Here is a 27,110-nt window from a genome sequence, read left to right as displayed (position 1 = left end):
GGACGGACCCCACCGGACCCGGGGGGGCGCCTAAGCCCGGCGGGCAGCCCTCAGGGAGCGGCCCGGGCCCGGCACCCAGCGGCGGCCTCGCCGCTCCCGGCAACAGGTTGCCCCCCCGCGGTTGCCCGCTCGGGGCTTTGTTCGCTCCTCGCCCCGACCTCCGGGGGGTTAAGGCGCGTGGCCCCGTGGAGATCCGGTGCGGGAGGGTGCGGAGCCGGGCCCCGGGGCCGCCGCTGGTGCGAGCCGCAGGGATGCTGCAGCGAAACAGGGTGCTCCGGGGAGCCTCCTTCGGAAATGTGAGCGCGAACTCGCACGCGTGAGCGCTGCGGTGAAGGTCGGGGTTCGGTCAGGTCGGTAAAACGCGGAGGCGCTGCGGGTAAGTGGTTGCGTGTCACCTGCGGTGCCTTTGCGTTTTCCTTGGGAAGTCTAAAAGTAAGATGAGTTCCAGGAAACTAACCGTAACGGGCTGGAAAACGCTCAGAGTACCTTGCTGCTTCAGTACGGGGCTGTTACAGTAACCCAGGCCGCTGCTGGCACCCATGTGACAGACGTTCAGTTTTGATAAGCCAGAGCGTGCCCCAAAACCTTTGACAAACCTGAGCTTTACAGTAAAGGTCAAACTTCGAAACCGCCCTGTGCTAGGAGAAGGAGGGATTGACTGACCGAAAGCATCTGGAATACCTCCAGTAGTAGGATGTTTGTTAAACACAAGTCCAGGTGATCCGAAAACATGCATCGGGCCCCACTCTACAAAGCAGGGAAAAGCCAGGCAGCGCTGACCCAGGGAGCCCTCAGGGTGCCGGGCGGTTAGGTTTGCCTTCGGCTTGTGAACGCGAGATAGCAGCACAGCGCTGGGGCACGGCTGGATACTGCGTATGGCAGCCGCTCTTAAACTGCAGCCAGTGTCTAGTGCCTTGAAAGAAAGGAATGAAAGTCCTCCTGGTTCCACAGGTGGCCAGTGGAACCCTAAAATATGGTACCTATCCAGGCTGTCAGTGTAGTGTAAACAGATCCTTTACACAAATACAGAAACACGAACTACTGCTTCTCAGGAATACACCCATTTGTTCCTCTGTCCTGTCCAAAAGTTTACTGAGGCAATTTTTAGATCAGCTTACGGTTCCTTTTCCCAGCTGCTCTATTTGGAAGAGTGTTCTTGTATCTTGATTGTCAGGCAATTACAAAACTTTTAATTTCAGATCCATTAAATTACACTTGTGTGCAGTGCATTGTCATAACTTGCGCTAATAGCATTCTTTAGCTTGAGTTGGAATTGCTGCAGGAAATGAAATTCGGAAAGGAGCATGTATTTTACAGAGATAAATAAAAGTTAAAGTTGGTCCTCTTCAGTCAAGAAAATGTTTTGCGAGGGGCAACAGCAATTTTTGACAGAACTCAGTTCATCTGTACTATTTCAGACCACCGATTCACCTGATGCAGTACCCTTGTCAGCAGTGATAATTCCCCCAGGACAGCTCCAGCCTCTCTGTTTCCATCTCAGGGTGGAATTTCTCTGGAGTTTTTTTACGTGGATGTGTTGAGCTCCTCTTTTGCTCGTGTAAGCATCAGCATCCTTACATAAGGATTTCCACAGTTCATTGCTCTGTGCGTTCCTCCTATGTTGCTTCCACGTGATGAGTTCTCAGCTTACAGAAAAGGTTACTGGTCCCTAAATGCATGATTTCACGTCGTACTATTAAATACCATTTACTAGCATTCCTGTCCACAAAACTCATGGGCTCTTCTTTAACTATCCAGTTCTCTGTACCTGTGATAGTTTCCAGTTTGGTGTCATCCACAGAAATTTCGTGACCACGTACTTAATTCTCACTCCTTGATTACTAATTTATTGAATGGGGCTAGGAGGAATGCTACAAGTAACCACTGTCTCCTGTGACAATTTCCACTTCGGTGCAACCTGTTGTAACTTCCTCGTTGATCAATTTCTTTATGTATCTTTTAAGTCTTATTCCTATTTTAAATAATTTCCCCTGGGACATGTTATCAAACATTTAAATATACGTAGACTAACTTCACTTATATAACTAATTTCTAGTGCATTAGTAATCAAAATGCTAAACGAAATATTAGATGTGAGCTGTCTTTCATTTTAAAAATCAACGATTTCTGTGTCCATTTACCTCCATGTATTTATTCTTTCCTTCAGTACTATGGACAGTCTCAAAACATCATGTAGTAAAACAAAGGCTTATAAGGTGGTCAAGCTTAATGAAACCAGTTAAGCTGCTTCTCCCCTTTCCCTGTGCTGGGAGCTCTGAAATTTCCAGGGGGTAGGATGGGTAGGAGCTTCCTGAATTGATGTGCTCTGGTTTATAATCTGTTTTTTGGTTTGTTTTGTGCCAGTGCTGTTTGATAGTTTAGCAGCTGTCCTGTACATTAGGGTGGGCAAAAGGGGGCTATTTTCCCTTTGGTTGTTTATATAAGATGTTTGTATGAAATTGCATGCCTTCTTAGTCTTGTTTTGCTCAACTAAGTAAGCGAGGTTCTTTGTCCAGTCCCCTAAAAAGGGCTCTCCATCTGGTGAATTATCCGTAGTCCTTCTCTGCACCTCTTGCAGTATGAAGTCATCCTTGCTGCATGTGAGCGAGCTGAGTTGTATACTGGAATGAGCTTTTGTGAGTCTCAAACAACAAAAGTGCTTTCTTGGCTTTACAAATTTCTCAGCTTTCTGTGTTTGAGCTTGTTTGCCTTTTTGGGGCAGACACCCACACTGACAGCACATGTGAATGCTGCCAACTGACTGATACATCTAGAGCCTTCCTTTCCTTAGCTGTGTTTACTTTTAGGACTGTAATTTCTGTTGGGAAGTCATCTATGAAGCTTCATTCTAGTTCTTCCCAGTGCTGCACATCCAGGTCTTCCTGAATGACTGTACTGATGATTTTTCAGGTTTTCTTGATAATGGCAAACCCTGTTGGGGTAGTCCTGCCTTTTATACTGAAATCACTAAATCATTGAATAAATGACATGTACACTGATCTTTCTGGATCTCCATTTGGTAGTTTCAGTAAAATCACACTTTTGCAGCTTATTTGCAACTTAAACAGCTTGCCGTAAGGAGAAAATGGGATAACTTTATATGCAGCTTTATGTCTTTCTGTATACATAACCTCAACATCTTTGTTAATCAAATAGAGTCATGGCATGCTCAGCTCTACTCAGTATAGATACCTATTATGAAAGGTTGCAATTTCGTCACCTTTGCCTGAACTGTGAGACTTTTTTTTTGTCTGTATGACTTATTTCCTCTTTTCTTTGGATGACAAGAATGTGCGAAAAACAGCAATTTAACTTTTTTTTTTTTAACCCCAGAAATGGAGTATTCAATTTGCTTAGCATGCCAGCCTTTGATCCACTTGAAGAGGAATATTGATTTAGGAGTGCTCCTAGGACCGGGTGTTGCTTTGTCTAACAGTATGACAGGCACCTTTCCTGACTTCACGATTTCCTGACTTGACGATTTACAACACTTGCTAGGGTTGTTTCAGGTAGCTGGGTTGCTGATACGAAGCACGGCTAGCAGATGCTTTCGGGGGAAGGAGTTGTGACATGCAAGGAAAAATATAGGTGATGCAAAAACAGTACATGTATGCATTATAGTTCAAGCTTTTCTTTCAATTTGCTTGTTGTCTTTTTCTGATCATCCAAAAGACTTTGGGAAGTTGAAAGGCAGTGAAAATCTAGAATCCTTTTTTGTTACCTTCTTACAGCTTTGAAAGATTGAGATGTCTATGTATGTAAAAGGATCTGTTCTTCCACTGTTAATACCTGGCAGACTTGTATTAAAATATATTTAAAAAGCATACTGCAAGCTGTGGAGGTTGTTTTAGAATGCCGAAATAATACTGCGTGTCACAAGGGTAATACTGCATTCAAAGTGTAGCTTGAAGTTAGGCACAAGCACGTGGAAATCGGCACTTAAACAGCCAAAGTTAGCCCTTTGACTGATTCCTGAAATCAGTTTTGAGGTGAACCATATGCAATTTGGGATCTTCATCAGGTAGCAGCAGATGTACAAGAGACATTTTTAAGGGCCATTGTTCGTAGCAAAAGTCTGTAACTGTTTGCATAATGAGCCTTTTTTTTCTTTTTTTAAAGCTTTTATTGTGTATAGAAAGGTAGACAGTATGTGGTTTCAAGCATTTGGAAATATTAAAAAGGGGAATTAGTGAGCACCCAATTGAAGCCTGTGTTCGTAGCTGTGGTTCTGTTCTCCAAACGCATCCTTTCAGGTACCTTGTCACTGGAAACCATACCGGAGCTTGGATTCGCTTCATGTGGGCTGTAGATGATACCCAGGTAATGATTATTTAATCGTAGGAGGCGGAAGGGGAAGAGACCATCTGGATTGAGTTCAGCCATTGTGATTATCTGAGAAGATTGTTTTATAATCTCATTAATAAGTGTAATCACCATGTTTCTTTTGCCCTACAGAAATTGATGTCTTCTCAGTTCCTAGTAGAATGTCAAAGGCTGCTGCGTTTTAGTGGCTGTCTAGGTGGGCTAAAGCACTACTTACTGCATGGATGCCATGGCCTGCTCTAAATGCGTTTGTTTGTTTGTTTTTTCTTATGGTGTTTCCTGTGGTGACTATTGCTATAGAAGCAGAAGGTATTGGGGCACGTAAGTCCTGTGAATGAGGAGCAGTGACATCCCTCATGATGAGATCTTTGAAACAAAAGATGTTCTTTGTGGTTTTTGGACCCGTGCTTACATAAAAGGTTTCAATTAGCGTGTAAGTAAGTACAAAGTGGTGTGAAATCCACCTGCAAGGAGCTGGCCAGAGTGTAGTACTTCGCTCTGTCCTTGCTCTGCATTGCCACTTTGAGTTGCGTGGAGCTCCTCAAGTGGAAAGAAATGCTGTAGCTGGGACCACGTGCCCACTTACCCGACCAAAGCACAAGCTGTCACCACCATTAGAGCATTGGAGGGTAGTCTTTGGCAAAGTGCAGGGGCTGTGCGTGTTCTAAAGTGTCGTGGAGAAACTTTTGTGGAAAGAAACGTCTGGTTCCATAGCGCCAGCTGAGGCTCTGGTTTGGATAAAGCTTGGTAGGGAGTGTATGCAGCAGTCTCTAGGTCATGAGCGGCTCCTAGAGCTCAGAGTTGCTCTTGAGGGGACTGGACTTCATCAGAGTAATTTGTAGATGGGTGGAGAAACAGATCATAAATTTACAGGTGGAAGAAAAACGCTAGAACTGGGTTTTGCTGTGGAATGTAAGGGTAGAGAAAGCTGTCCCATCCTGCAGCTCTGCAGGAGCAGAGACGGTCTTCAGCGGCCTCTGCTGGTTCACTGGCAGGAAATGGGGCAGCAAGGGAAAAGCTGCTGGGTGAACCCATGGTGGCTTTTTGGATTTTTTTTTTTTGTTTTAAATTTATGATTGGAAAAGTGATCTGTTTGGAGAGTGAGGAAAAAAGATCTGTATAAAAAAGGAAATTGTATTGCTTGCACTGTATTGAGAAGCACTCTGTCCTTAGCTCCCAGCCAAAGGGAAGAGGGGACGCGGGTGCAGCCTGAATTGCAGGGCGCCCTTTGGAAGAGCAGGGTTGGAGCTCTGCAGAAGGCAAACACCGTGTGTGGTTCGATTCAGCGGCGTGTACCAAGAGGAACATTGTGTGCATGCCTGGGGGGGCAAGGAGTGTACGGGGGAGGCCCCAGGTTTTGTTTGTTTCTAAACAAGGCTGCACCAGAACTACTTAGCTGGGTTTGTCTGTCCCCATTTGCCCTCCTTCCAAAAGACACGCTTAATTGTTGGGAAAACTGAATTTTGGCTACCTGAGGACACCAACAAGACCTCCTTTACATGACATTTCCAGCATAATTCCCACTTAGTTGAGGTGTCGTTTGGGCGTTGAGTGCTTCTGACAGGTAAAGTTTGTCTGGGAAACAGAGGAATTTTCTTTTGTCGTGGTTAGGGTTATTTGACTGATGTGTGGTAGCTCAGAAAGCAGGGTAAGATTTGGTTCTCCAGAGCTGCTGGCATCCTCTTAGCCTGTGAAATCATTCTTCCAAAATCCCCACCTATTTTGGCACACGTTCAGCTCCTTTAACATGAATCTGTCAAAACCACACTTGAGTCATTCAGCCTGATTCCTGAAGCAGGATCCACTTCTGCACTTGCTGAGTCTGTGGGCACCTGAACATGTGCATGTGTTTGAGGTATGTTGCAGTGAGGGTTTCAGTGCTTCTGAAAGTCTCACTGAAATGTAAAGACTAAAAATAAACACAATTGTAACATACAGGTTTAGATTTAGCCTTAAAAAATGTTTTTGTCATCTTGCGTTACATTTTAGACTGATGTTAGAAGTGTGTAGTATGTCTACTGCATCGGGTGAGGAAATAGATAATCTATTCAATGCTTCTAATTTTGTTTAGTTTATTACTCATCTATCAAAAAAAGATAATTTAACATATATGGAACAGCAGAATTTTGATATTAACAGTACATCTTTTGTTGAAGAAGTTTGCTTCATCAACCTATCAGTAACCATTGAACTCTATAGCAAGTAGACCTAGTTAAAAGAACTTTACTGATTTGTGGACAAATATATCATACAAGATATCTTTGCATTTTATAATGGATAATAAAAAAGTACATTTTACAGATGAGTCTGGTGATACTAAACAGTCTTAGCAAGTGCTTTGGTGAAGGGAGAAGTGTGTGTGTGCTTTGAAGTACATAGGTGCAGGTTTTTCTCCCTGGTTCTGTGCCCTGCATTTTCGAATCCTTCCATTCGCTGCAGATGGGTTACACTAAAGTGAGGTTTTTATCTCACTATTGATCAAAGTATGCCATCATCTCGAACATTTACATTTCGTTGGTACAGACTAAGTATACTGCTTTAGTATTGTTATGCTGCATCCCTGCAAGGACCAGCTGGAATGATGTAGTTTCACATGTACTTAACATCACGTCTGATGCTATCCAATATGACTGTACATTCAAATTTACTGTTAAATCTAATTTGTTTTGACTTTGCCTTCTAGATGTGCTTTTTAATTTCTTTTATGACCTTGGCTTGCATAATGATAAAAGATGGGGCTAAAACCTCATTTTATTTGTAGCTTAATTGTCTTTTCCTGCAGCATTATCAGACAGTTCCAAAACTTCTGCTTTGAGATATTGTCCTTAGAAGCAAATTTCTAATTAAAGAAGTTAAAAACCAAAAAGAATCTGGTTAAGCTCCCAACCCTTCTTTTTTTTGGGTGTCTGCCACGTAGTACTTGGCAAGAACATCACTGACTTGTCTAGACAGGTACAAAAGCTTGTTGCCAGTAGGTAGTAGGTATGTGCTTTTCTTCCTTTAAGCCTTTGTTTTCCTTGTTGCCTATCTGTATCTCTGAAGGATTTATCTTTAGCTTAAAAAAATACAACCACAAATGCCAGAAAGTTTTGAATGAGTTCTGGATACACTGCTGAAATGAAGAATTTGAGTGATACTAAATCATATTTACAGTGCTGTGTCAAGCCAAGACATTTATTACTACTCTTTATTTACTTCCTAGAGGCCAAATATCCTGACCTAAGAAGAGAGTACTGAGCACTCTATAAATGTGCATTGGTGTTGCAACATGCAGGTGATTTACCGGCAGCTCTGTTTAGACCGGGACTGTCAAATATGACTAAGCAGCAAAGCTGCTCATAAGTTTCTATTTTATTTTATCCGAAAAAAATGTAGGGCTACTGGCTTTTTGCAAGCCACATATTTGTTTCAAAATGTCATAGTTTCACAGTAGTCTTCAAACTGGCCAAGTGCTTGAGCAGGAACTTGCTTTTAACTGCAGCGTATCTCAACCCTTTCTCTGGGTGGAAGGCTGACTCATTTTGGTGAACTAAAGATGTTGGTGTTAACATCACGGAGAGCACAGAAAAGCTGGAGGGACTGCGTTTGTTTATCAGCCTGTGTAGATCAGAAGTCAAAAGGCCATTGTCTTTTTTTTTTTTTTTTAATGTGTCCTTAAAAGCTGTTTTTTTAGGTGTTTTAGATGTGGGCTCTGAGGGTTAATTTCTTGATGCTCAAGTTCAATGCCTACTTTGGATCAAAGGGAAAGAAAATGGGACTTATCCAAATACTTAGAGTAATAAATTTTCTATTTTATCAGTGTCTGCACATCTGCAGACAGAACTGTACTAATGAGTGTGATTCACTATATGTCATTTTCATCGATTGGGAAAGCAGCATTAATATTTTCTTCATATTTTTCTGGAGATTGGGAGAATATCTGAAACTTTTTCAGAGAGTGATGAGACTTATTCCTTCAACACTGTGCGTGTAGTCTCAGTATTCAATTTTGAGTAGCCTGATCCCCTTCCTTTTGCTGGTCCAGTTAGTCATGGAGTGAGTCTCAGTTCAAGCTCACTTATAAAAAAATGTTTTTTAAAAAGACCAGTGGCTTATTTTTACTTGTCTCGTGCGAAATCATCATATGAAACTATTTTAATAAATACATTGCAGGCATCAAATCAGGCTTTGATGTATTTGTTTGACAGCGTACTTAGAGTTCTTAGTTAAAATGCAAAGTGATGCATCTTTACTTACCAAGTGTTAATATCAGTGTGACGTTCTTTAGGGTCACTGCCTGTTTGTTTTGCTCTTAAAGCTAACTGGGTTGAGAAGCTGGGCATCTGCCTCTCGGACAAAGGCTTTCTTGCGAGTCGCATTTCCATACTCTTGGAGAGTACTGGGTTGTCTAAGGAAATATTGAAACAACGGAGTGGGGGAAAGAAAAGTGAATTACTGAGCTGTCTGGCAATGCCATGTGATGAAGAAGTAAACCAGTACTCATGTTTTTGACCATCACGTTTGTGGCATGTTCTTCAGTATGTGGTTGGTTGGTGTGAAATTCAGAAGCCATGTTTGTGTTGCATACTGTAGACTGTTTCAAAGAGAGTTTCTGGGGGATTTAAAGGGCCTTGGAAAAAAGGAAAAAACAGCCAACACCTAAGCAATTTTCTGCAACTTTTGCTGCATCAGTATTGCTTGTAAGGAATCTCAGTCTTTTACTGTTTCTGTAGATGTAACAGGCAGCTCTTGTGCTTGACATGCTCGTCGTTTCACTGGTCAAATCTGTGGTTCTGGTAGCTTGGGGATGGATACCCGGGTAATGAGAAGGTCTGGAAGCTGCAGGAGAAGATGAGCAGGCACGGATGAAGGCGTGAACGATGTGTGTGTGTGTATATATGTGTGTGTATATATATACATATATATATATATAAATACATATATGTATGTATGTATCTGCCACCTCTGAGGAGAACAAATTCTTGACTGGTGAACAGGATGTAAAATTTAATGATGTGAGAGGGTTGGAAAGCTTTGCTTTGAATTAGTTGCAAATAACCAGTTTTATGGTATTGATAAATAAAGAGGGCTGAAGAGAGAAACCAAGGGGGAAGTTGAAGTTTCTTTATGAGAATAACGTGACTTTTCTATTCCCTCACCACAAAAGCAGCAGTCGCAGGGAAACGATCTACAGATGCCAACAGGAGTTCAATTTTTACAGTTCGTCTTCCTTGACAGACCTAATTAAGGAACTACAGTTAGCACTTTAAGGGGTGTCTCTGATTACCAGCGTGCTCTTCCTGTGTCAGTGTGGTAGGAAGACAACAGAAGTTCAAGGAAAAGGTGATGTAGAAGTTGAATGAAGCACTGCCTGAAATCTTTTTTTTTAAAAAAGCAGATGCAGATTGTGTTTTTAAGTGATGTAAGGAATAAAGCAACAAGACTTTTTGAATTATTAATGTACAGAAGAGAATTTTGTTTGTGTAGGGAGATGAGAAGGCTTGGAGATTTGTTTAGGCTGTCATACAGCTCTTTCCAGAGTGGTTTCTGTAACTATGATGAGGTACGTTGTAAATAAGCCTATTACATTTTTTTATGTGGGTGTAGGAAAAAATACATTTTTTACTGTTAATGGCCTGTTAGTGAGTATTATGTTTGTTTCCTGTAGAGAGAAAATTTCAGATGGTTTATTCTTGATGAATTTTTAAGGTTTACGTGATTAGAAGCACAATAGGAAGTTCTGTTAATGAGCTGAATAAACTGTGATGATTCCAAACCTGGGCAATGCAGACAGTCAGATTAGGAATAAAGTTCAATGTGGACAGTTTTTTTTTTTTTTTAAAGTTAATGCTAAATTAACCTTTTGTCATTTCATCTCACCTTTAGGAGTTCTGGTACTGATAATGAACGTGTTTTCCCCGTGTTATCAGGTCTGCTTAATGGTTTTGGGTGAAACCGATTTAAAGAAACATGCTGAGAATGTTGTTCTTAGTGAATTTCAGCATTTTGTAAAATGCATAGGTGAAAAGATAAAATAAATTAAGCACAATTTTATGCTTGATTAATTTAACCAAGTTCTTAAGTATTCTGCCACAAGGTTTCTTGGTTCTAGAGATATGTAGAAATCTGCTGACCTCTGCAAATATATGAAAACTTACACTTCTATTGTATTACTTATTTTTGTTTTATTCACTTAGCTCAGCAGCTTCCATGCCAATTAACTTGACATTCCATTTATTTTGGCTGCTGAAGTTTGCAGTGAAAATGCTAAATTGGTGTATAAGGCTTGTCTACCAGGGAGGTGACTAGAATTTTGAAGAAGGTACGAATTCTGAGTGCTACAGTCTGTGAAGAGTGCCCACGTGAAGACTTAGAGTAGAATAAGAGTGTTAAGAAAGCCCTTGTGTTTTCATCTGGTTTGAAGGTAGTTAACCTGTTCTTCCAAAGTTTTGGGGTCGAGCCCTGTTCAAAAGGTATGAAATAAATGGTTAGGAAACATCTGGACCTGCCATGTAGGAATGGATTTGTGTACAAGCAAACAACCTTCCTGGAAGCTTTTAACTACTTGTGAGGTAGACAAAAACAGTTTCTGTCTAATAGGCAAAGAAAACTTCTTTTTTGTGCAAAGTGGAGTCTGTGGAATTTAGCATTAGTTGGAACTTCTGACTTCATAAGTGAAATTACTTCTATCTGTTAACCTTACCCTTCTTAACAATTGAAGTAGCTTTCTTTATTTGTAGCTGTTTGTGTGTCATGTTTTGGATTTTTCTGAATATGGTATAAGAATTCTTTCAGAGGTTATTTCATGCTGCACCCGTGTTTCCAGAAATGAATGTTTGGTGATCTGGAGTAGAGGTCCCAAAACAGCTTAAGTCGTGGCAAACAAATATGTGGGTCCCACTTGAATTTCATTTCTGAGTTGAGCTGACATAAATTGTTTCTTATGGATACGTTATAGAAATAGATTTGTGAATTTCTTGATAGACTCTTTATGAATGCCTCAGATCACTGTAAACAGTAGATCTTGATGTCATGTTCTAATTTCAGACTGCTTTTAATCTCAGTCTGTGAATTTGTTCTTCTGTTCCTACCTGGTAATAAATTGCAAAATGAACATGAGTGTAAGTGTTTTCCTGTAGTTTTTCTCAGCTTCTGACATAGCTGTAGACTAAATTAGCTGAATAAGAAGAGGAAATATTTTCTCTGTGCCTGCCAGGAAGCTAAAGCATTAAACAAACTTTGCAAAGTAGCTCAGAGGTACAAGAATTATTTTATCACCATGTGTTGTGGGCAAGTTAAATTAACTCATTAAAATGTGAAGTTTCTGATAGTGTAAGAAAGATTTGTGCAGTATTGTCGTGTTTAAAGAATCATAAGTGCATACATTTTGAATAGCTCCTGATCACATCAAGCTCTTAAAAACAAGCCTTTGTACTTCGTTTGCTATTAGGGGGAAAACAACAACAACACAACAACAACCAAACACAAAACCCAGAATTTTAAATTGTATGTATGAAAACTAAAAATCATGTGACTTTTTTTTTTTCTTCATGTCATTCCATCTAAGATAGCAAATGCATTTATAATGGCTTCCATTCTTTAAGGAAGGTGCAGAGCTCTCATCTTGGAAGATTTGAACAGTGAAATTATTTTCACTACCTAATCAGTTGGTGTTTAAATGTGTTTATGTTAAAATACATTTATGACGATGTAGCTAACCTCCTCCTCGTGCTTTAAAGGAAGTATTCTTCAGAAAGCTCCAGCAGGTCAAAGACTCTGAGGGTTTGTGTAGTGGAAGCTTTTTTTGTATCTCATACTAGGAAAATCTTCCGAGAAGTGAGCACTTGCCATCTTTGTAGAACAAGATCATCAAAAAACTCTGCTTATTGAGACAAATGGGTTTAAGGAAATGTTTGTGTTTTGGGTATTTTGCTTGATGCTGAGGGAAAAAAAAGATCCCAAAGCTTTGGAAAACAGTAGGAAGAATTCTGTCTGTCTTTCTTGATTTTTTTTTTCCTGTTTCAGCTGTTAAAAGGTCAGTAAACTTCTAGCTTGTAGAGTTGTCCTGTTAATTTTCCATTGTTGTTTGAAGTGTGGACCTTTTATGTTCACATAGACCTGGGCAACTCTTACGGTGAAGCATTTATTTAAGCCGGTTAGTCAAGAGGATGGATACTTGCTTCTCAACAGATCTAAAAGTTAGAGGAAAGAGTTTACGCCTAATCTGAAATTCCACAGCAGAGGAATGGCCTTTCAAGTTTTCTAGCTCTCGATTGTCCCTCCGCCCTGCCTTCCCCAAAGGTGTTAAGAACAGTTTCTGCAGGGCATGAAAAACAGGTTTATACTTAGGTAATGCTTCTCTGGAAATAAAGAAAAACTTATAGAAATAAAAACAGCCTTTGGAGATTTTCTGTTGTGGAAAGCAAGTATTTGAGTGCTTGGGGAAAAAAGGCAGACCAACCCACTCAAATGAGCCACTGCTTAGTATGTACGTAGAGAAAAAAATCAACATTTCTTATAAAAGTAGGCTTCTCCTTAGGTTGGCTGCTAAGGAGGCTTATCTTAAATATCACAGCTGCCTTTTTAAAGGTGGCTTGTGTAATGGTGTCTTATATCATATGTGGTCTTAATTGTTCGGAGTAGCTGCAAACAAGTCAGGGATCGACAGTGGGCAGCTAAATGCTCGCCTTCTGTACAGAGTTGGTACTGGCCATGGCGTAGGTGCTGCTGCTGCTGGGGAAGTGTTCCTGTTTTGTTAGGAGGTCAGAGGCAGATGCTTGTGGCCTGCGTAGTCAACACAGCTTGTTTCAGCATGCGCACGCTGAAGCGAAGCTGCAAATGGCAGACCTTAGCACTCAACTGCTCGAGGGTTGTGAGGAGGTATTTCCTGTAGGGCTTGGGAAAAGGCCTTCTCTGCCTGCGTGGGGAAAGTGGCGCCTTGCTGGGTCGAGATGGGTGGGTACGGAGGCTGAGGGCTTCCTTCCAGGAGCAGAAGGCTAAGAGAGCTGCCGACATCTGGGGACAGCGCGCAGGTTGGTGGTCTGGGCTGAGTTACTGTTACCGTATGTACCAGGAACGCTGCTTGAAGAGGAAGCTGTGCAAAGCTGCAGCACCACTGATCGGAGACTGAGGTGTGGCTTCACAGCTGTTTTGAGGCAATAAGGAAACCTGGTGATTTCTTTTTCCCTTCTTTCCTGACCCATACCACTCCTTTTATATGGGCGTGTATATGTGTGTATGAGTTCCTTATATTCTGCAAGCAATGAAGGAGAGCTAGATAAAACTATATGAAAGACTTTGGCTTTGATAGCTTGGGGTTTTGACCAGATAACAGTTTTTTTCCTATGGGATAGTTTTACTCAGTGTCTGGTTGTTAACATTTCCTTTTAGGTAGCAGGGTTGTGATGTAGAAAACAGACACGAACTAGGATAACTGTGAAAGAGAATATTGATTTATTGATTTCAAAAGGGTGGAAAAATTGATTAATCTTGGAAACAAAAGAGCTGTTGAACTTGTACGCCTAGAAGAGTACAGCTTAATGATTCTTGATTCTCGTCTCTTTGAGAATCTTTACTGAAAATGCAGCATGAGCACAGTGATCAAAACCACCCCAAAACCTTCAGATCTCCGGTGTTGGCATGCTGGGTTGGTAAATGGTCTCACGATTCTCCTGCGTAGTTCCTGAACTCTCCGAGGAGCTCTGCAGTGTGGTTAGCGGGCTTTGTCCCGGGGAACCTGCTTGTATGCTCAGTGTCAGCCGTGTGCGTTTGTGCGTTTCCATGACCACTGCATAAGCGGATCTGCGATTTGGGGCTGGGAGGCGGTCCCAGGCTGCTGCAGGACACAAGGCAGTCTGCTGAACAGTGCACGCATCCGACTCTTTGCAGGAAGACTTGCACCACAGCTCCGTACAAACCAGTTTAAAGAAAATGCTTAGTGATGCTTGTCCATTTTTTTTTATCTGTGCTCTTCTGAAGTGACAAAGTAATTTTGCTGATGTTTAAGTAAAAACTTTATTAAAAATATTTTTAATAAATATTTTTAACAAATTTATCTCGTAATTTGGAACCTCAATTGAGAACTTTGAAAATGCCTTTTTATAAACCAAACATAGATGGTTTTTTGTCTGAAAAGAGACAGTTTCAGATACTCAAATCATTAAAATGTTTTGTTATTTTTCTAAGGTTGTATGAATATTCCAGCTGAAATTTTGGGTTTTGGTTGAGGGATTATAATAGGCTGAGAAGGAGCTGTGTATTTTTTTTTTGGTTGTTGTTAATCATCACACTGAGGTAAAAATACTGACTGAATAGCTAGTTTCCTTTTTGAACAAAAGGGGTTTTCGGCTCTCAGGCTTGCTTGTTCACTCCTCTGTTCTGCTGAGCAGTGCTGCGTGTGGCATTTCGAGCGTGTTCTAGGGAAATACGACCATGGTCTGGGTTGTCACAAATTCCCTGGCAGCTGAAATCTGGTGTTCCTGCGCTTACAAGCAGTTGTTTCCTACTTCGGCTGCATTTGGAAGAACGGAGCAGCACCTTTCGCCTCTGACTGCCTCCATAGGAGTGAGACTGTGGAAACGGGCTGCCGGTGACTCTCCTCAGCAATAATCTGGCCCGCGTCCCCAGCGGTGGGCAAATGCAGCCCGGGGTGATCTGAGAGTGAGCTGGGAGCTGTGCTGGATTGTCCGTGCACGGGGAGACCCCTCCACAGATAACGGACCTGAGGCCTGCCCGGTCACTCCTGTCTTGCAGAGAAATAAGCAGTGCGTTAGCTGTGCTCCCTGGGGGACAACGTGCAGTGATGCTGCTTGTCGCTTGTTGCTCTGCCTGCAGTACGGCCCTGGGGATCGGCAGTCTGTGGGATGGGAGGGAGGCAGGCCCGCAAGTTGTTGCCTATTGTTGGCGACGTTGAAATGCACCAGTACTTTCCCAGCAAAGCTGTTTTTACACACAGTCTTTAAAAAAAGACTTGAAATGGCATGATAATTCCCCTTTCAGGAATCCATCAAAGGACCAGTGCTCAGTTCCCAGAACAGCTTTCCTAAGGAGTTTGATTATCCTTAGATTTACAGGAGGGACCAGATGCTCCCGCTACTTACAGTAACACTCAAAAGCACCATGTAGAGAAACCAAGTTCAAACATTTCTTCAGATTCTGGACAATGTCTGCAGTTTAAGTTCAGTTTATTACATGCTTTCCTATTTCATTTTAGCTTCAAAACAAGACCTGAGAAATACATGCTTGTTTTAAATTGTTCTTTGCAAGAATTGAGTACAGGCTCTGCAGGCTTCTGCTGTGCCACAAGAGGGCGGTTTTGGTGCCAACTGTGCTGCTACTAAGGAATAAATGTGCTTTTAAATGTCTCACTTTGGGTGTATTGTTGAAAAATAGAATTGACATGATGCTTCTTTTCTCCAAGCTCCTTAGTTTCATAACGAAAAAGCAATAGTTTGGCATCTTTGTGTTCCTAGTTAGCATTGAATTGTTCAGTGCTTTTTGTAGTTACACAAAGCCTAAGTATTCAGAGTAGATTCTTTTAGATTCTGTCTTCTGTGCCTTTAATAAATAAAGTTAATAAAATAATTAAAATAAAATAAAATAAATTAAAAATAAAAATAAAATAAAATAAAATAAAGGTTAATATATAAATGATTAAATAAATGGTCTGCCTGGTAGTGATTACAAAGAATTAAATGGGATATGGAGAAAATATGATGCTGTAGTTCTTTCTGGAACAAGTAACTTTAGTAAGGTGATTCAGCATGGAAGATTGTACGCATAAGAGCAGTGTATCCTTTTGTTCTAGTTATATAGAATACAGGAATAATAAAAGCAGAGGAAATGTAACTAGAAGTATTGTAAGTACTGCAGTGTACTGCAACAAATGCAAGATACCATCATGCTAACCTTTTATAGAGTTCACATTCTATTGCTGTCAGTCAACAATATCGTAAACGGGCGATATAATTGGACTCACATACTGCATGCGGTAAGTATGACGTGCTGTGTCCTTCAGAGATGCCCACCCGTTGCAGTCGGACAAGCCAGGTTCTTCCAGTGACCCCAGAGCCCGATGCTTGTTGCGTCTTCACCACGGGTGGATGCTGTGCGCCGTTGCTTAGCGTGTGGTGGGATGCGTGCTGTGCCAGGTCCATGTGAGCATCTGTCCTCTTACCAATGCACAGGCCTCTCCCACCTGGCTCTCCTCTTCTGAGAGGGCATGCTGAGGCACTGCGGTGGCTCGTCCTCATCCCCACGTCCCATTGTCATGGGGGAACGGGGCTCTCTGCTCGTAAAAAGGAGTTGTAGGAGCAGAATGCTGGGAGAGCTTATTCCACATGAAATCCCTCATGTTTTGTGCATTCCTTAGGAAACATGGCAGTGAGGAAGAGCACATAAGCCAGATGAATTCTTCTGACGGGTTGGATTTGTTATGCGAGCTCAACTAATCTGCAGGGGCTTTCCGATCTCACTGAACACTGAGCATAATTGTGGTAGGATTTAGTTTGTTTGTTTTTTTTAAATGTGTTGATTTAAGCCTTGCAAACCATTGCTCATGCTCTCGGGTTGGTGGGAAGGCATTTACAAATACTACAAAAACAACAGTGGAAATGTGAAGCAACAATTCTGTCTGCAGCAAAACACAGATAGGTTGTTTAACATAGCTTTTGCTCAACCAATTTCACAATGGAAGTGAAACAAACAAACAACACCCCTCCTATGACTCTTATAATCAACCCATGCATTATTAGTCTCAAAGCATTAAAGTATTCTACAGATTGAAAATAAATATCATATCTATGTCCACGAAAAGTTAAGTTACGGGAAGACCTTTAGCTTTATTTACTTCAGTCACTGGCATTTTTTGCCCTTGAACTAGCATTCTAAAATACACAGGTTCATAAATCAAATTCATACTGAAGTTGTGTCTTTAAAAGTCAGTAGTCAATCTGGACAGACTGGAGAGCTGGGTGATCACCAACCGCGTGAAGTTTAACAAGAGCAAGTGCCAGGTCCTGTACCTGGGACGGGGCAACCCTGGCTATACGTACAGACTGGGCGACGAGACGCTGGAGAGCAGCCCTGCAGAGAGGGATCTGGGGGCTGTGGTTGACAGCAAGTTGAACATGAGCCAGCAGTGTGCCCTGGCAGCCAGGAGGGCCAACCGTATCCTGGGGTGCATCAAGCACGGCATTGCTAGTCGGTCGAGGGAAGGGACTGTCCTGCTCTGCTCTCCGCTGCTGCGGCCTCACCTCGAGCACTGTGTGCAGTTCTGGGCACCACAGTACAAGAAGGATGTGAAACTGCTGGAGAGTGTCCAGAGGAGGGCTACAAAGATGGTGAAGGGCCTAGAGGGGAAGACGTACAAGGAGTGGCTGAGGTCACTGGGCCTGTTCAGCCTGGAGAAGAGGAGGCTGAGGGGAGACCTCATCGCGGCCTACAGCTTCCTCACGAGGGGGAGTGGAGGGGCAGGCGCTGACCTATTCTCTTTAGTGACCAGTGATGGGACCCAAGGGAATGGTGTCAAGCTGCGGCAGGGGAGGTTTAGGCCAGACATCAGGAAGAGGTTCTTCACTGAGATGGTGGTCACACACTGGAACTGGCTCCCCAGGGAAGTAGGAAGTAGTCACTGCACCAAGCCTGTCGGAGTTTAAGAAGCGTTTGGACTGTGCTCTTAGTCATATGGTCTGAAATTTTGGGTAGACCTGTGTGGTGCCAGGAGTTGGACTCGATGATCCTTATGGGTCCCTTCCAACTCAGGATATTCTGTGATTCTAGTTCGCTCTGCATCAGGAAAACAGACAAATGTGGTTTTGTTGTGCTGTTCTGCAGCACGTCTGCATGGTTATTTGAAGGGTGGTTGAAGCCTTCTAAATACTTCTTGTGGAGGGGTACACTGGCACTAATAATTTTCTTACATCAGCTGAATAACATGGATGCTAACTTTTAATAATGCTATTCTGTAAGATTTGCCATGGTTCATTATGAAAAGCATTCATTCTCCTGCTGATGTGGTTCTCTCTTGGGATTTTATTTTATTGTGCTGTATATTTTTCCTGAAATTTATGTGCTTTTGCACTTGGCGTGCCTGGTTTTGTAGCTCGCTTGCCTATAATGAGATTATTTCTTCGCTTGTTTTATTCTTTTAGAAGAAAACCTACTTTATTGGCTTAAAAAAAAAAGTATGTGAAAACACTGTTGTAATGTACGTGCTTTGCAAAAAGAAATAGCAAACTGAATACATGCTGAGAGAAAGACTGTCCTGAGCAGATTGTTCATCTGGGTTGTGCAGTGGCTCCTGTGTCTTCTAACAATTTCACTTGGAGGCTGTTGCGGAATTTTAATCTTGTTGGAATGAGCAAGTGCGTGTGCTGGTGACTCGCAGTGTTTACTCCTTGGGAACAATGTTTTAGTCATTAGGAAGAATTTATTAATGCTAGGGTGGTAATTACAAACATTTGATGTATTCCTACTTTCCCAGTTTTAGATCTTTTTAACTTGTTTCTGCACAGAAGTGCAAAAAGAAGTGGTTCCAAACTAAAGCTGGGTTCTTTTCACAGTGTTAGGGGCAACAATGAAAAACGTAGAAAGCTACTGGAGATTAGGGTTTGCCATGTGCTTTTAAAGAAAGTGTGACTGAACAAAAGTGAGTAAAGGCTAACCAGTCTTTGGCTTCCTGGATTCTTAAAGCGTGTCCATGGAAGAAGTACTGTCATAATTGGCACCAAGTAATTATCATTTTGACAGTGTTAATTGAGGCTTTGCTTGGATTACTCATGGAATCTGTGTTGTCCTCCTCTATAAATTCTGCTATAAATTGGTGCTAAACTAAAGGGGAAGTTGGTAGCGGTCCAGAGACCTCTGCAACAGATGTACGTGCCTACAGATACACGCGTGGCTCGGATCTCATGCTGCCAATGAAGCGCTCTGTCAGAAACCCTTCTGGTCTCAATCGAGAGTCTGGGAACGATGACAAGTTGTGCTAGCTGTATTTAAAAACAAACATACCTTCCCTCTTCCCACGCACACACGTGTGGAAATGACAGGACTTACCATTAGCATCAGCGTAGAACTACAGAATTTGTTTCCATACACGTGAGGAAAAACCACATGGGATTTGTAGAAAGTAAGGCACATTAAATGTCTTGTCACAAGTCACGTTCTGAACAGCACGGTCTTACGGAGATGCTGCTGTGTTATCTCCAGTGGAGACCTGGCCAGCAACCGAGCAGTGGATTGCAGGGAAGTTCTGTTAAAGCTTCATTACTGCCAATTGCTGAAGCTGTTGGGTAGTACAATAACGGGCCCGTTGTAGTGTATTTGCAGTCAGCCTTAGGCAGACCAGACAATGATTCCTTTTGTTCATATGTGTACTGTGAATGGCACTGCTCAAGTAGTAACCGTGTTTAGCTTCTGATGCCTTCCAAATGGGTTTGGAAAACAGTATCTTCAGCTAAGATGATTCATTATTGAATAGACTGTGCTTTATAGACAGAGTATTTTTCATAAGAGTTTTCTAATTTAACACTATAACTTCTTTAGAAAAGCTCTTGATATGTTCCAAGTCATACGTGCTTTTTACACTTTTTCACTGTTAAAACAATGGATGGTGTGTTTGTATGGTGCCAAACAAATTTTACATTTCACAATTTATAGCACAGGAGAGGGAAGGAATTAGTGGAGGGACAGAGTGTGAGCGACTGTTCCCGAACACCCCACGTTTGGACACAAGCCTTTCTGCGATGTTGTGAGGAGACTCATCAGCTGTATCCTGGTCTATAAATGAGTAAATAGTAGTTCTCACTTTACTTCTGGGATTACTGTATCACTTTTTGCGGGAAATAAAATATAGTAGTTACCAAAATAAACGGTATGGCATTACAGGATATAACAAGCATGTCTGCTTTGTGGTTTAAAGCCAGGGCCAAATCCTGGGAACGTTCATTTGGCCATGATGTACGTGTTACTACCTGCGGTGCTTTTCAATGTATCATGTGCTGCTCTTTTATTGCAGACAAAATTGTTTTGTGTACAGAGTAGAGTGCCTCACCGAAGGCATTGTACTTTAATAAAATCCTCTATATGTGACGTTCCAGGGTTTTGAGGAGGAGGAAGCAGGGGAAAATAATTTTATTTACCCTGGACAAAAATAACCTTTTGACTTGAACTACGTCTTTTCATGTGTTCCTTAAAATACATCAGTGGCTTCCAATTCCTGCACTTAAAGTAGCTGAACAATTAATAGCAGCATATATATCAAAGCTTCGCTTGTTTACAAAGTCTCTTCTACAAATATTTAATAAACAGAATAAGGAAAAGTTTAACACCATATTATTTATGATATTTGGCACAAAATAAGGTGTCTGTATTGTCTATACACTAAGTGTATATACTGTTATAGATAAGGGCAGTTGCATTTGCTGGCCTATTTCCTTGATAGTTGCTGTGGGGTATGTTGTATCTTCGACTATAATGGATGATGTCCTGGTTCGTTAATGAACATAAACGTTTTTTGGTGATGATTCAGCTGGCGAGACGACCTCAATGGTGCCTTTTTAGAAAATGTAATTTCTTTAGCAGTTAATGTTCAAACTTGTCATGTGTTTTGTGGCATTTCGTTAGGCCTTTTGTTTTTAAGCTAAATAACGAAATTGGATGATAGCCTGTGTGTGTGTTCACAGTTTTGAATCTTGTTGGAGTTGAGCTTATGTGAATACTTAAATTATCAAATGTATATAGCTAAACAACTCACTTTTGAGAAAATAGTTACTGCTGCTTATTTTGGAAGAATATCACAACCGGAGAGGTTTCATATATAGTTAGTCTAACGTTTCGTAGGAAGATGGTAGGTTGGTTTTCTATATGCACATTTAATTTTGTGCAGAAGACTTGGGTAAATCTTGTCATGTATTAGGTTAGTACAGCTTACAGTAGTGCTGATGTACATGTTTGTCACGTCTTGCGGTGTTTAACATGGTTGTAGCATACTTGTTGCTTTGTGCATGAGGATTTGCTAGGTCTGCGTAGCTGTTACTGTAGCTGAGATTTTGTGTGACCACAACTTCAGTTGCATCACGTCAATATAATTAACTCTCATTATGCGTGCCTCGTAAGTTCCATTCAGTTATCTGAGTCGTAATCATCTGAAAAAGTAGTGGAGATACTGTTGTGTTCTGCAGCCACGCAGAAGAAATGTAGGAATGTGTAAACAGTGCTCTGATTTGTGTTGGGCAGTGCTGGAGCTCGGCAGGCAGCACGGCAGCCTCCAGGACAAGGAAGCCGAGAGTCCTGCAAAGAAGAAAAAGGTGTCGGTAAGCTACAAGAGTATTGACCATGACTACATGTAGAAGGAAGCGCATAGGGAAATGCTTCACAGTAGAGGAACTGAATGTACTGCATTTTTTTGTATTAATTCTGTAGATAGAGATGTGTCCATTGCTCTTACGGTGATCGCTGAAACAGTCCTCTCTTGAACCAGAAGTCAAAGCTGGCAGTTCAGGAGCTTTGTATGTTGCCTGTAAGTAAGGTACTGATCTTGAAACTACGCTTTTCAGATGCCACCACCCTTCTCACCAGTGTTGTAAAGCTAGTGAGTTCTCCATGCCTACAACGTTTATCCAGAATGTGCGTGTCATCCTTTCTGATGAGATTTCTACCACAGTACCCGTCAGTAGTGAGTATTAGTGACTATATGTACAGAAAGGAGGAGAAAATTGCGTGGGAAATAGAGCAAAACTTTTTAAAAGTGTATGTTTGTTTACTTGCACAGTAGAGATTAGCATACTTGAATGAAATGCTGAATAAAAATTAAAGGTTTTATTCTGTTATTTTATATCCCATGACTTTTTCTAGAAACTGTTTCCATTCTCTGAGGTAAGCCCACAATCTGTCTCTCCCTTTTCCTTTTAACGAGCTTTTAGTTATAGTCTTCAAAGTAAGCTGAGTGTGCTGATGGTTGTGAGAATTCTTAAGTGAAGTTTTAAGCAATGGAGAATGAGGAAGGCCAAATAATGTTCTGTTGAAATGAAAAAACTAAATTTCTTGAAAATTAATGTATTTATAATTGCATGTTGCAGATTCATTTCTGTATGTTGTCACACTCTTGACATGCATTTTTACTGCAGTTTAACGCTTGAGGTGTGCGAAGGAATATATTAAAACTGGGAAAACTTGACTCTCAGAGTTCTGTATTTTAAAACTGAATGTTTTTATGAAGGAAACATCATTTCTGCCTATTCAGAAAATATCTTACTTTAACATAGCCAAACATTTTGTAAAAGAGTTATGTTTTTAGGCTATGTGGAAGTTGCAGCAAGTCCTTTGAATGCCAGTGTACAGCTTGGACTTCTGTAAAAGTCCTTAATGAATGGAATAAGTGACAAATGTTGTTTTTAAGACAGTTTTCCATATACCTTTCTGTCCATTTTTAACTAAGCTTTGAAAAAATTTTATTTGTGCTTGTTACAATGTTTTTATGCATCTCTGAAAATGGGAACCTAAAGTGAAAAGCAGTTTGTAAGGTAATGTTTATTTATCAGATAGAGTATTTGTTACTCTGTGTGCTGCGTCCCCCTGTCACAGCCTGCAGATTTCTCTTGTTCCTCTCCAGTATTTTGATTAGTAATGTTTTAAAATTGTCACTCCGAAGAGCTAGTTATGGTTAGTGATGCTTTCCCTTAATGTGGTGACTAAGTAATTTTTTTTCAACTTTGGAGTACGAGTACGACCAACTACTTTAAATGTTCTAGGTGATTTTGTTACAGATAGAATCAAGTAGTCAAATTACAATTCAGTGTATTCTCCCCATGTATATGTGTGGGAGTTGTATACTGTGTAATGCCTTCATTTTTTCAATTATTTCTAAATCTAATCTAGCACAAGCTGCAGTCCTGCCTTAGAAAATGGTTAAATGCTTCTTTGCTAGGCTTTCATGTGATATTAATTTAACCTTTTAAATGAGCTTTCAGATTCGGCAGAGATTAGTGTTCAGTGTCTCCTTCCTTCCTTTATGTTGCTGGCTATTCCTAACGTAATCGGATCCTGAAGGCTCTCAGTAACCGACCGATCTTAGTTATGCTCTTCAGTATCTCTGTATTCCTATCTCTATAAACCTCCTCAACAGCATAATTTGGTTGGCAAAATATGCTGCTGCAGCGTTTCCTCAGAAGCATTTAATATATAGATATGCACATATATTTATTTTCGATTTTTTATACCATATATATATAGCTGTTGATTTAATAAATCATTAAATTTAAATAAATAATTAAAAACGTGCAAGTTTTAGAAGAGAGAAACTTCCAGGTGTTGAGTGAATGTTGTGTGGTTGTATCTGTCAGAATAAATACTGTGCGATCTGGGGGGATTCAACAGTACGCTGATCTTGGCTGAAGAACATTGAGCTGTTGATTAAATAAATTATTTTGGTATTTAATATTTTAGCTTATATATCTCTTCATTGCAGTCTGAGAATAAGGAACTTTGGTAGAATATTTATATTTATTTATGCATTTAAGGACAGGTTTGCATACATGTGTATGTATATAAAGCCTGTTAATACAGTTAGATTAAAAATGTAAATGGAGAAGATTAAAGATAAATTTGATCCAGTCTTGAAGCCATTAGCTAGAAATCACGCACTTTTTTTCTTTTTGTCCAACTGTAGACGTTTGTAACACAGATGGCACCTGAGATTGTCGCTTTCAGGTTCATTTGTAGGCAGCAGAAGAAAGGCATTTCTAGGGCAGGTTCATCCATCTTAAAGTGCCTACTATATATCAGATATATCAGATAAATTATATATCAGATAAATTGTTCTTCCCAATTCCCTTTCTTTCCTCTGTGAAGTGCAGTGCATGACTAGCTCAGCTACTGACATTCAGAGATGTACAGGTAAATCCCATGCTCTGTCTTAGGTGCAAACTGAATGTGCCGCTGCTTTCTGCCAACTTAGGCAGCCAGTACAGGTACAGGACTAGAAAAGTCACGTACTTCTCTAACTGTTCTGGGTAAACAGCTTTTCTTTCCTCAGTGCTTTCAATGAACCTCCTAAAATTAGTACCCACTTGTCAATTCTGGGGCTTGTTGATTTGGGTCCAGAGGGGAGAACTTTCTCCTTGTTAGCCAGTGCTTTCAGCTTCCCTTTAGTATGGGACTGATGGAGGAATGAGTGTGAAAGAAAATAGTAGTGTTGGCCTTTTAAAATTCATGTTATTCTTTCAAAGTGAATATTTGCTTCTGTGTTGTAACATTTCCTATTCTTTTCTTATTTAGTTAAGATACTCGCTGGGATTAATCAAAGTTTTGATTCTAAACAGATTCAGATATCTTGCTGTTTTTCAGCGCTTGGTTTGGCTCTAAAATGCATTTTGCCTGCATACAATTAGGCTGTTCAATGAAGTCCCCACTTTTGCTTCTCATTTATGACAATAGCTGTTGTGAGCTTTCAAATTCCAAAGCAGTGGCAAAATACTGTCAGCATATCTAAGTGAAAGATGAAGAACAAGATTGACTGTGGTCAGAAAATCCATGAAGAAAGCACTGGGGGTAATACAGTACCTATTTTGAAAGCAAGATGATGGTAAAACTCTTCTTCAGATTGTAAAGCGTATGGGGAGAAGAAACAAGGCTTTTGAAAACAACTGACCTTGAGTTGTTTTGTACTTTTGTTTTCTCTTGTGTACCACTTGCTAAGCCTGCTCTCCTCATCCCGTTAGAAGCATGTGCATGGTATTTTATGAGAAGCTTTAAATGGTGCCCTGAAAAAAATCTTGTTGCTTTTAAAAACTTGGCAGGAATTTCTTTCTTGTGGTGCTGTTTTTATTAGGGGGGTACTATGTGCTTGGGCCACCAGGCAGTGGGCTATTTATATCCAGCACGTGGAAGTGTCAAAGGAATTAATATGCTCCAGGTTCTGAGCATTTCTATAGAAGCAAAGGACAAAAATAGTAAATTATGTGCTTTTACCGCTCCAGGTCATTAAAGGTACAATCTCAAGCTTGCTGATTTTGGTGGGCTTTGGAGTACTGTATGACTGTGTTATGGAAGCCAATTAATTCAACTTCTTCACTATCATTAGAAGAGAAAGGTGTGAAGTCCCATCCTGGCTGCTGTGGATGAGAAGAACTCAAATTAGCTAGCTAGTAAGTTTCGTGAGGGACTAAAACTGGTTTAAAGCTGAGCTGTCAGTGAAAGGAACACTAACGTTTCCTTTACAGCCCATTCCCAACCAGTCCTGGAACGCTTGTTTAGCAGCCTGATGCTTCAGCTCACTTCTCTGATCTATGTGAAAAATAAATCCTATGAGAGATTAGTTTCAGCTGAATCATTTGCTCCTCACCTCACTGGATGGCTGCACAAGCACCAGTGGTGGTGCTGAGCAAGCACTGGGAGCACAGGAGGTGGGACTGTTCTTTCCAGTAGCGATGGGACCTTTGTTGGACTTAAGCCCTTCACAAAACGACCATTTACTGGGACTGCATGGCAGGTGAGAATTAAGTAGCAGAGATTTAGAACACCCAAGAGACTAGGCGTTCCTTGAGATTTGGCAGTTGCCCCTTGAACAGCTGCTTTATACACTTCCCATTTGAAGTAATTAATTTGATTATCTTTTTACACTCGTTTTCTGAAATATCTCTTGCCTAACCATAGCTTTTTACACCTGTCACATCACTGAGCCAAACTGAAATAGTTTTAAGTAAATAAAAACAATGTATAAGAAAAAAAATAGTTTACTTGTGAAAGCTTACCTTGGTTTTCATGTGAGCTTTGAAATGAATTTAGTGTGCCAAAAATCCTCGGATGGAGATAGGAAAGATTAACAGTTTTTTAAATGATGTTTAGGTTTATGAGAAGAGTTTTAAGCTCTTGAGTGTTTTTTTTTTTTTAAATAAATGGGCACTTTACAAATGCTTTTAGTTAATGGATTCCTTGTGCAGTTTTGAATACAGATATGCATGGTTTCAAAATAGTTTAGGCTTTAAAGTACCATTTACAGAGTCTGATTGTTATATAAGGATGCACAGACACTCAGGCTAGGTCACCGATAGGTTCGGGTACATAGTTATGGCTTATAGGCTTCCCTGTAGAGAGATGTGGGACTGCTTGGCATTTGATTTTTTGCTCCCTTTGAGATTGGGAAACTGAGTTTGTTTCTTTTTCTAGAACTTCAGAAAATGCCAAACCATTGTTTTGGTGTGGAGAGAGTTACTTCTGTAAAAGTTGGATGTTTTGGTCCTTTCTTCCAAACAAGAAATACAAAGAAACGCTGAAATATCCAGCCATGGTGGGTGTTTGTGGTTTCTGCAGGGACACCACGTACATTCCTTCTCGTGGAATGTACTTGGTGTGACATTTCACAAAACAGGGCGCCTAACAGTTTCAGACAAGACCAGCTTATTTCCAAGGATGCCCGTCCTGCAAGATGGCACGTCTTCCCTACAGCTCGAGAGAAGACATTTATGCTAAGGTAGAAAATGAGATTGTGCTGCTGCTGAGTGCTCTCCACAAATTCGCAGCCTAAACCGAATTACAGGGGTGTGCTTCTAGGTATCCCAGAAAGCAGGATTACCCGGCCGTGTGTGGTTCCTGGTGAGCAAACTGAAGTGATTTCTCTGCATATGTAGCAAGGATTGGTTTTTGTTTTTGTTAAATATTTCTGTAGTCACGTTGAAAATTGCAAGTAATTTGCAGTCTGCTACAGTCTGCTTCTTATGCTAAGACGGTTTTGTTTGCAGGGGTGTTAGAGGGAAGCCTGTTGTTGTGTTTATCGATCTTTGGGGTATCCACAAGCTGCAAAATAGTTTTCA

At 40.9% G+C, this 27,110-nt stretch overlaps 1 protein-coding gene across 12 annotated transcripts in view; it reads left to right on the top strand.

Annotated features, from left to right (window-relative positions):
• Positions 1-27,110, top strand: part of PLEKHA7 (pleckstrin homology domain containing A7) — a 149,869-nt gene that overhangs the window by 564 nt on the left and 122,195 nt on the right. Inside the window, exon 1 of one of the 12 annotated variants that reach the window (XM_083838628.1) lies at positions 25-6,178. The exons of 10 other annotated variants lie outside the window; for them this stretch is intronic. In XM_083838628.1, coding sequence (XP_083694754.1) covers positions 6,162-6,178 — 17 coding nt within the window. In that variant the 5' untranslated portion in view covers positions 25-6,161. Of the gene's footprint in view, positions 1-24; positions 26,771-27,110 lie in introns of those variants that run through there. One more of the 12 variants, XM_083838630.1, reaches the window with a different exon arrangement.

The sequence above is a fragment of the Anser anser genome (genome assembly GCF_964211835.1).
Source record: "Anser anser genome assembly, chromosome: 5".
Taxonomy (NCBI): domain Eukaryota; kingdom Metazoa; phylum Chordata; class Aves; order Anseriformes; family Anatidae; genus Anser; species Anser anser.
The sequence above is the reverse complement of the archived record's forward strand: the minus strand, read 5'-3'. Positions and strand labels throughout refer to the sequence as shown.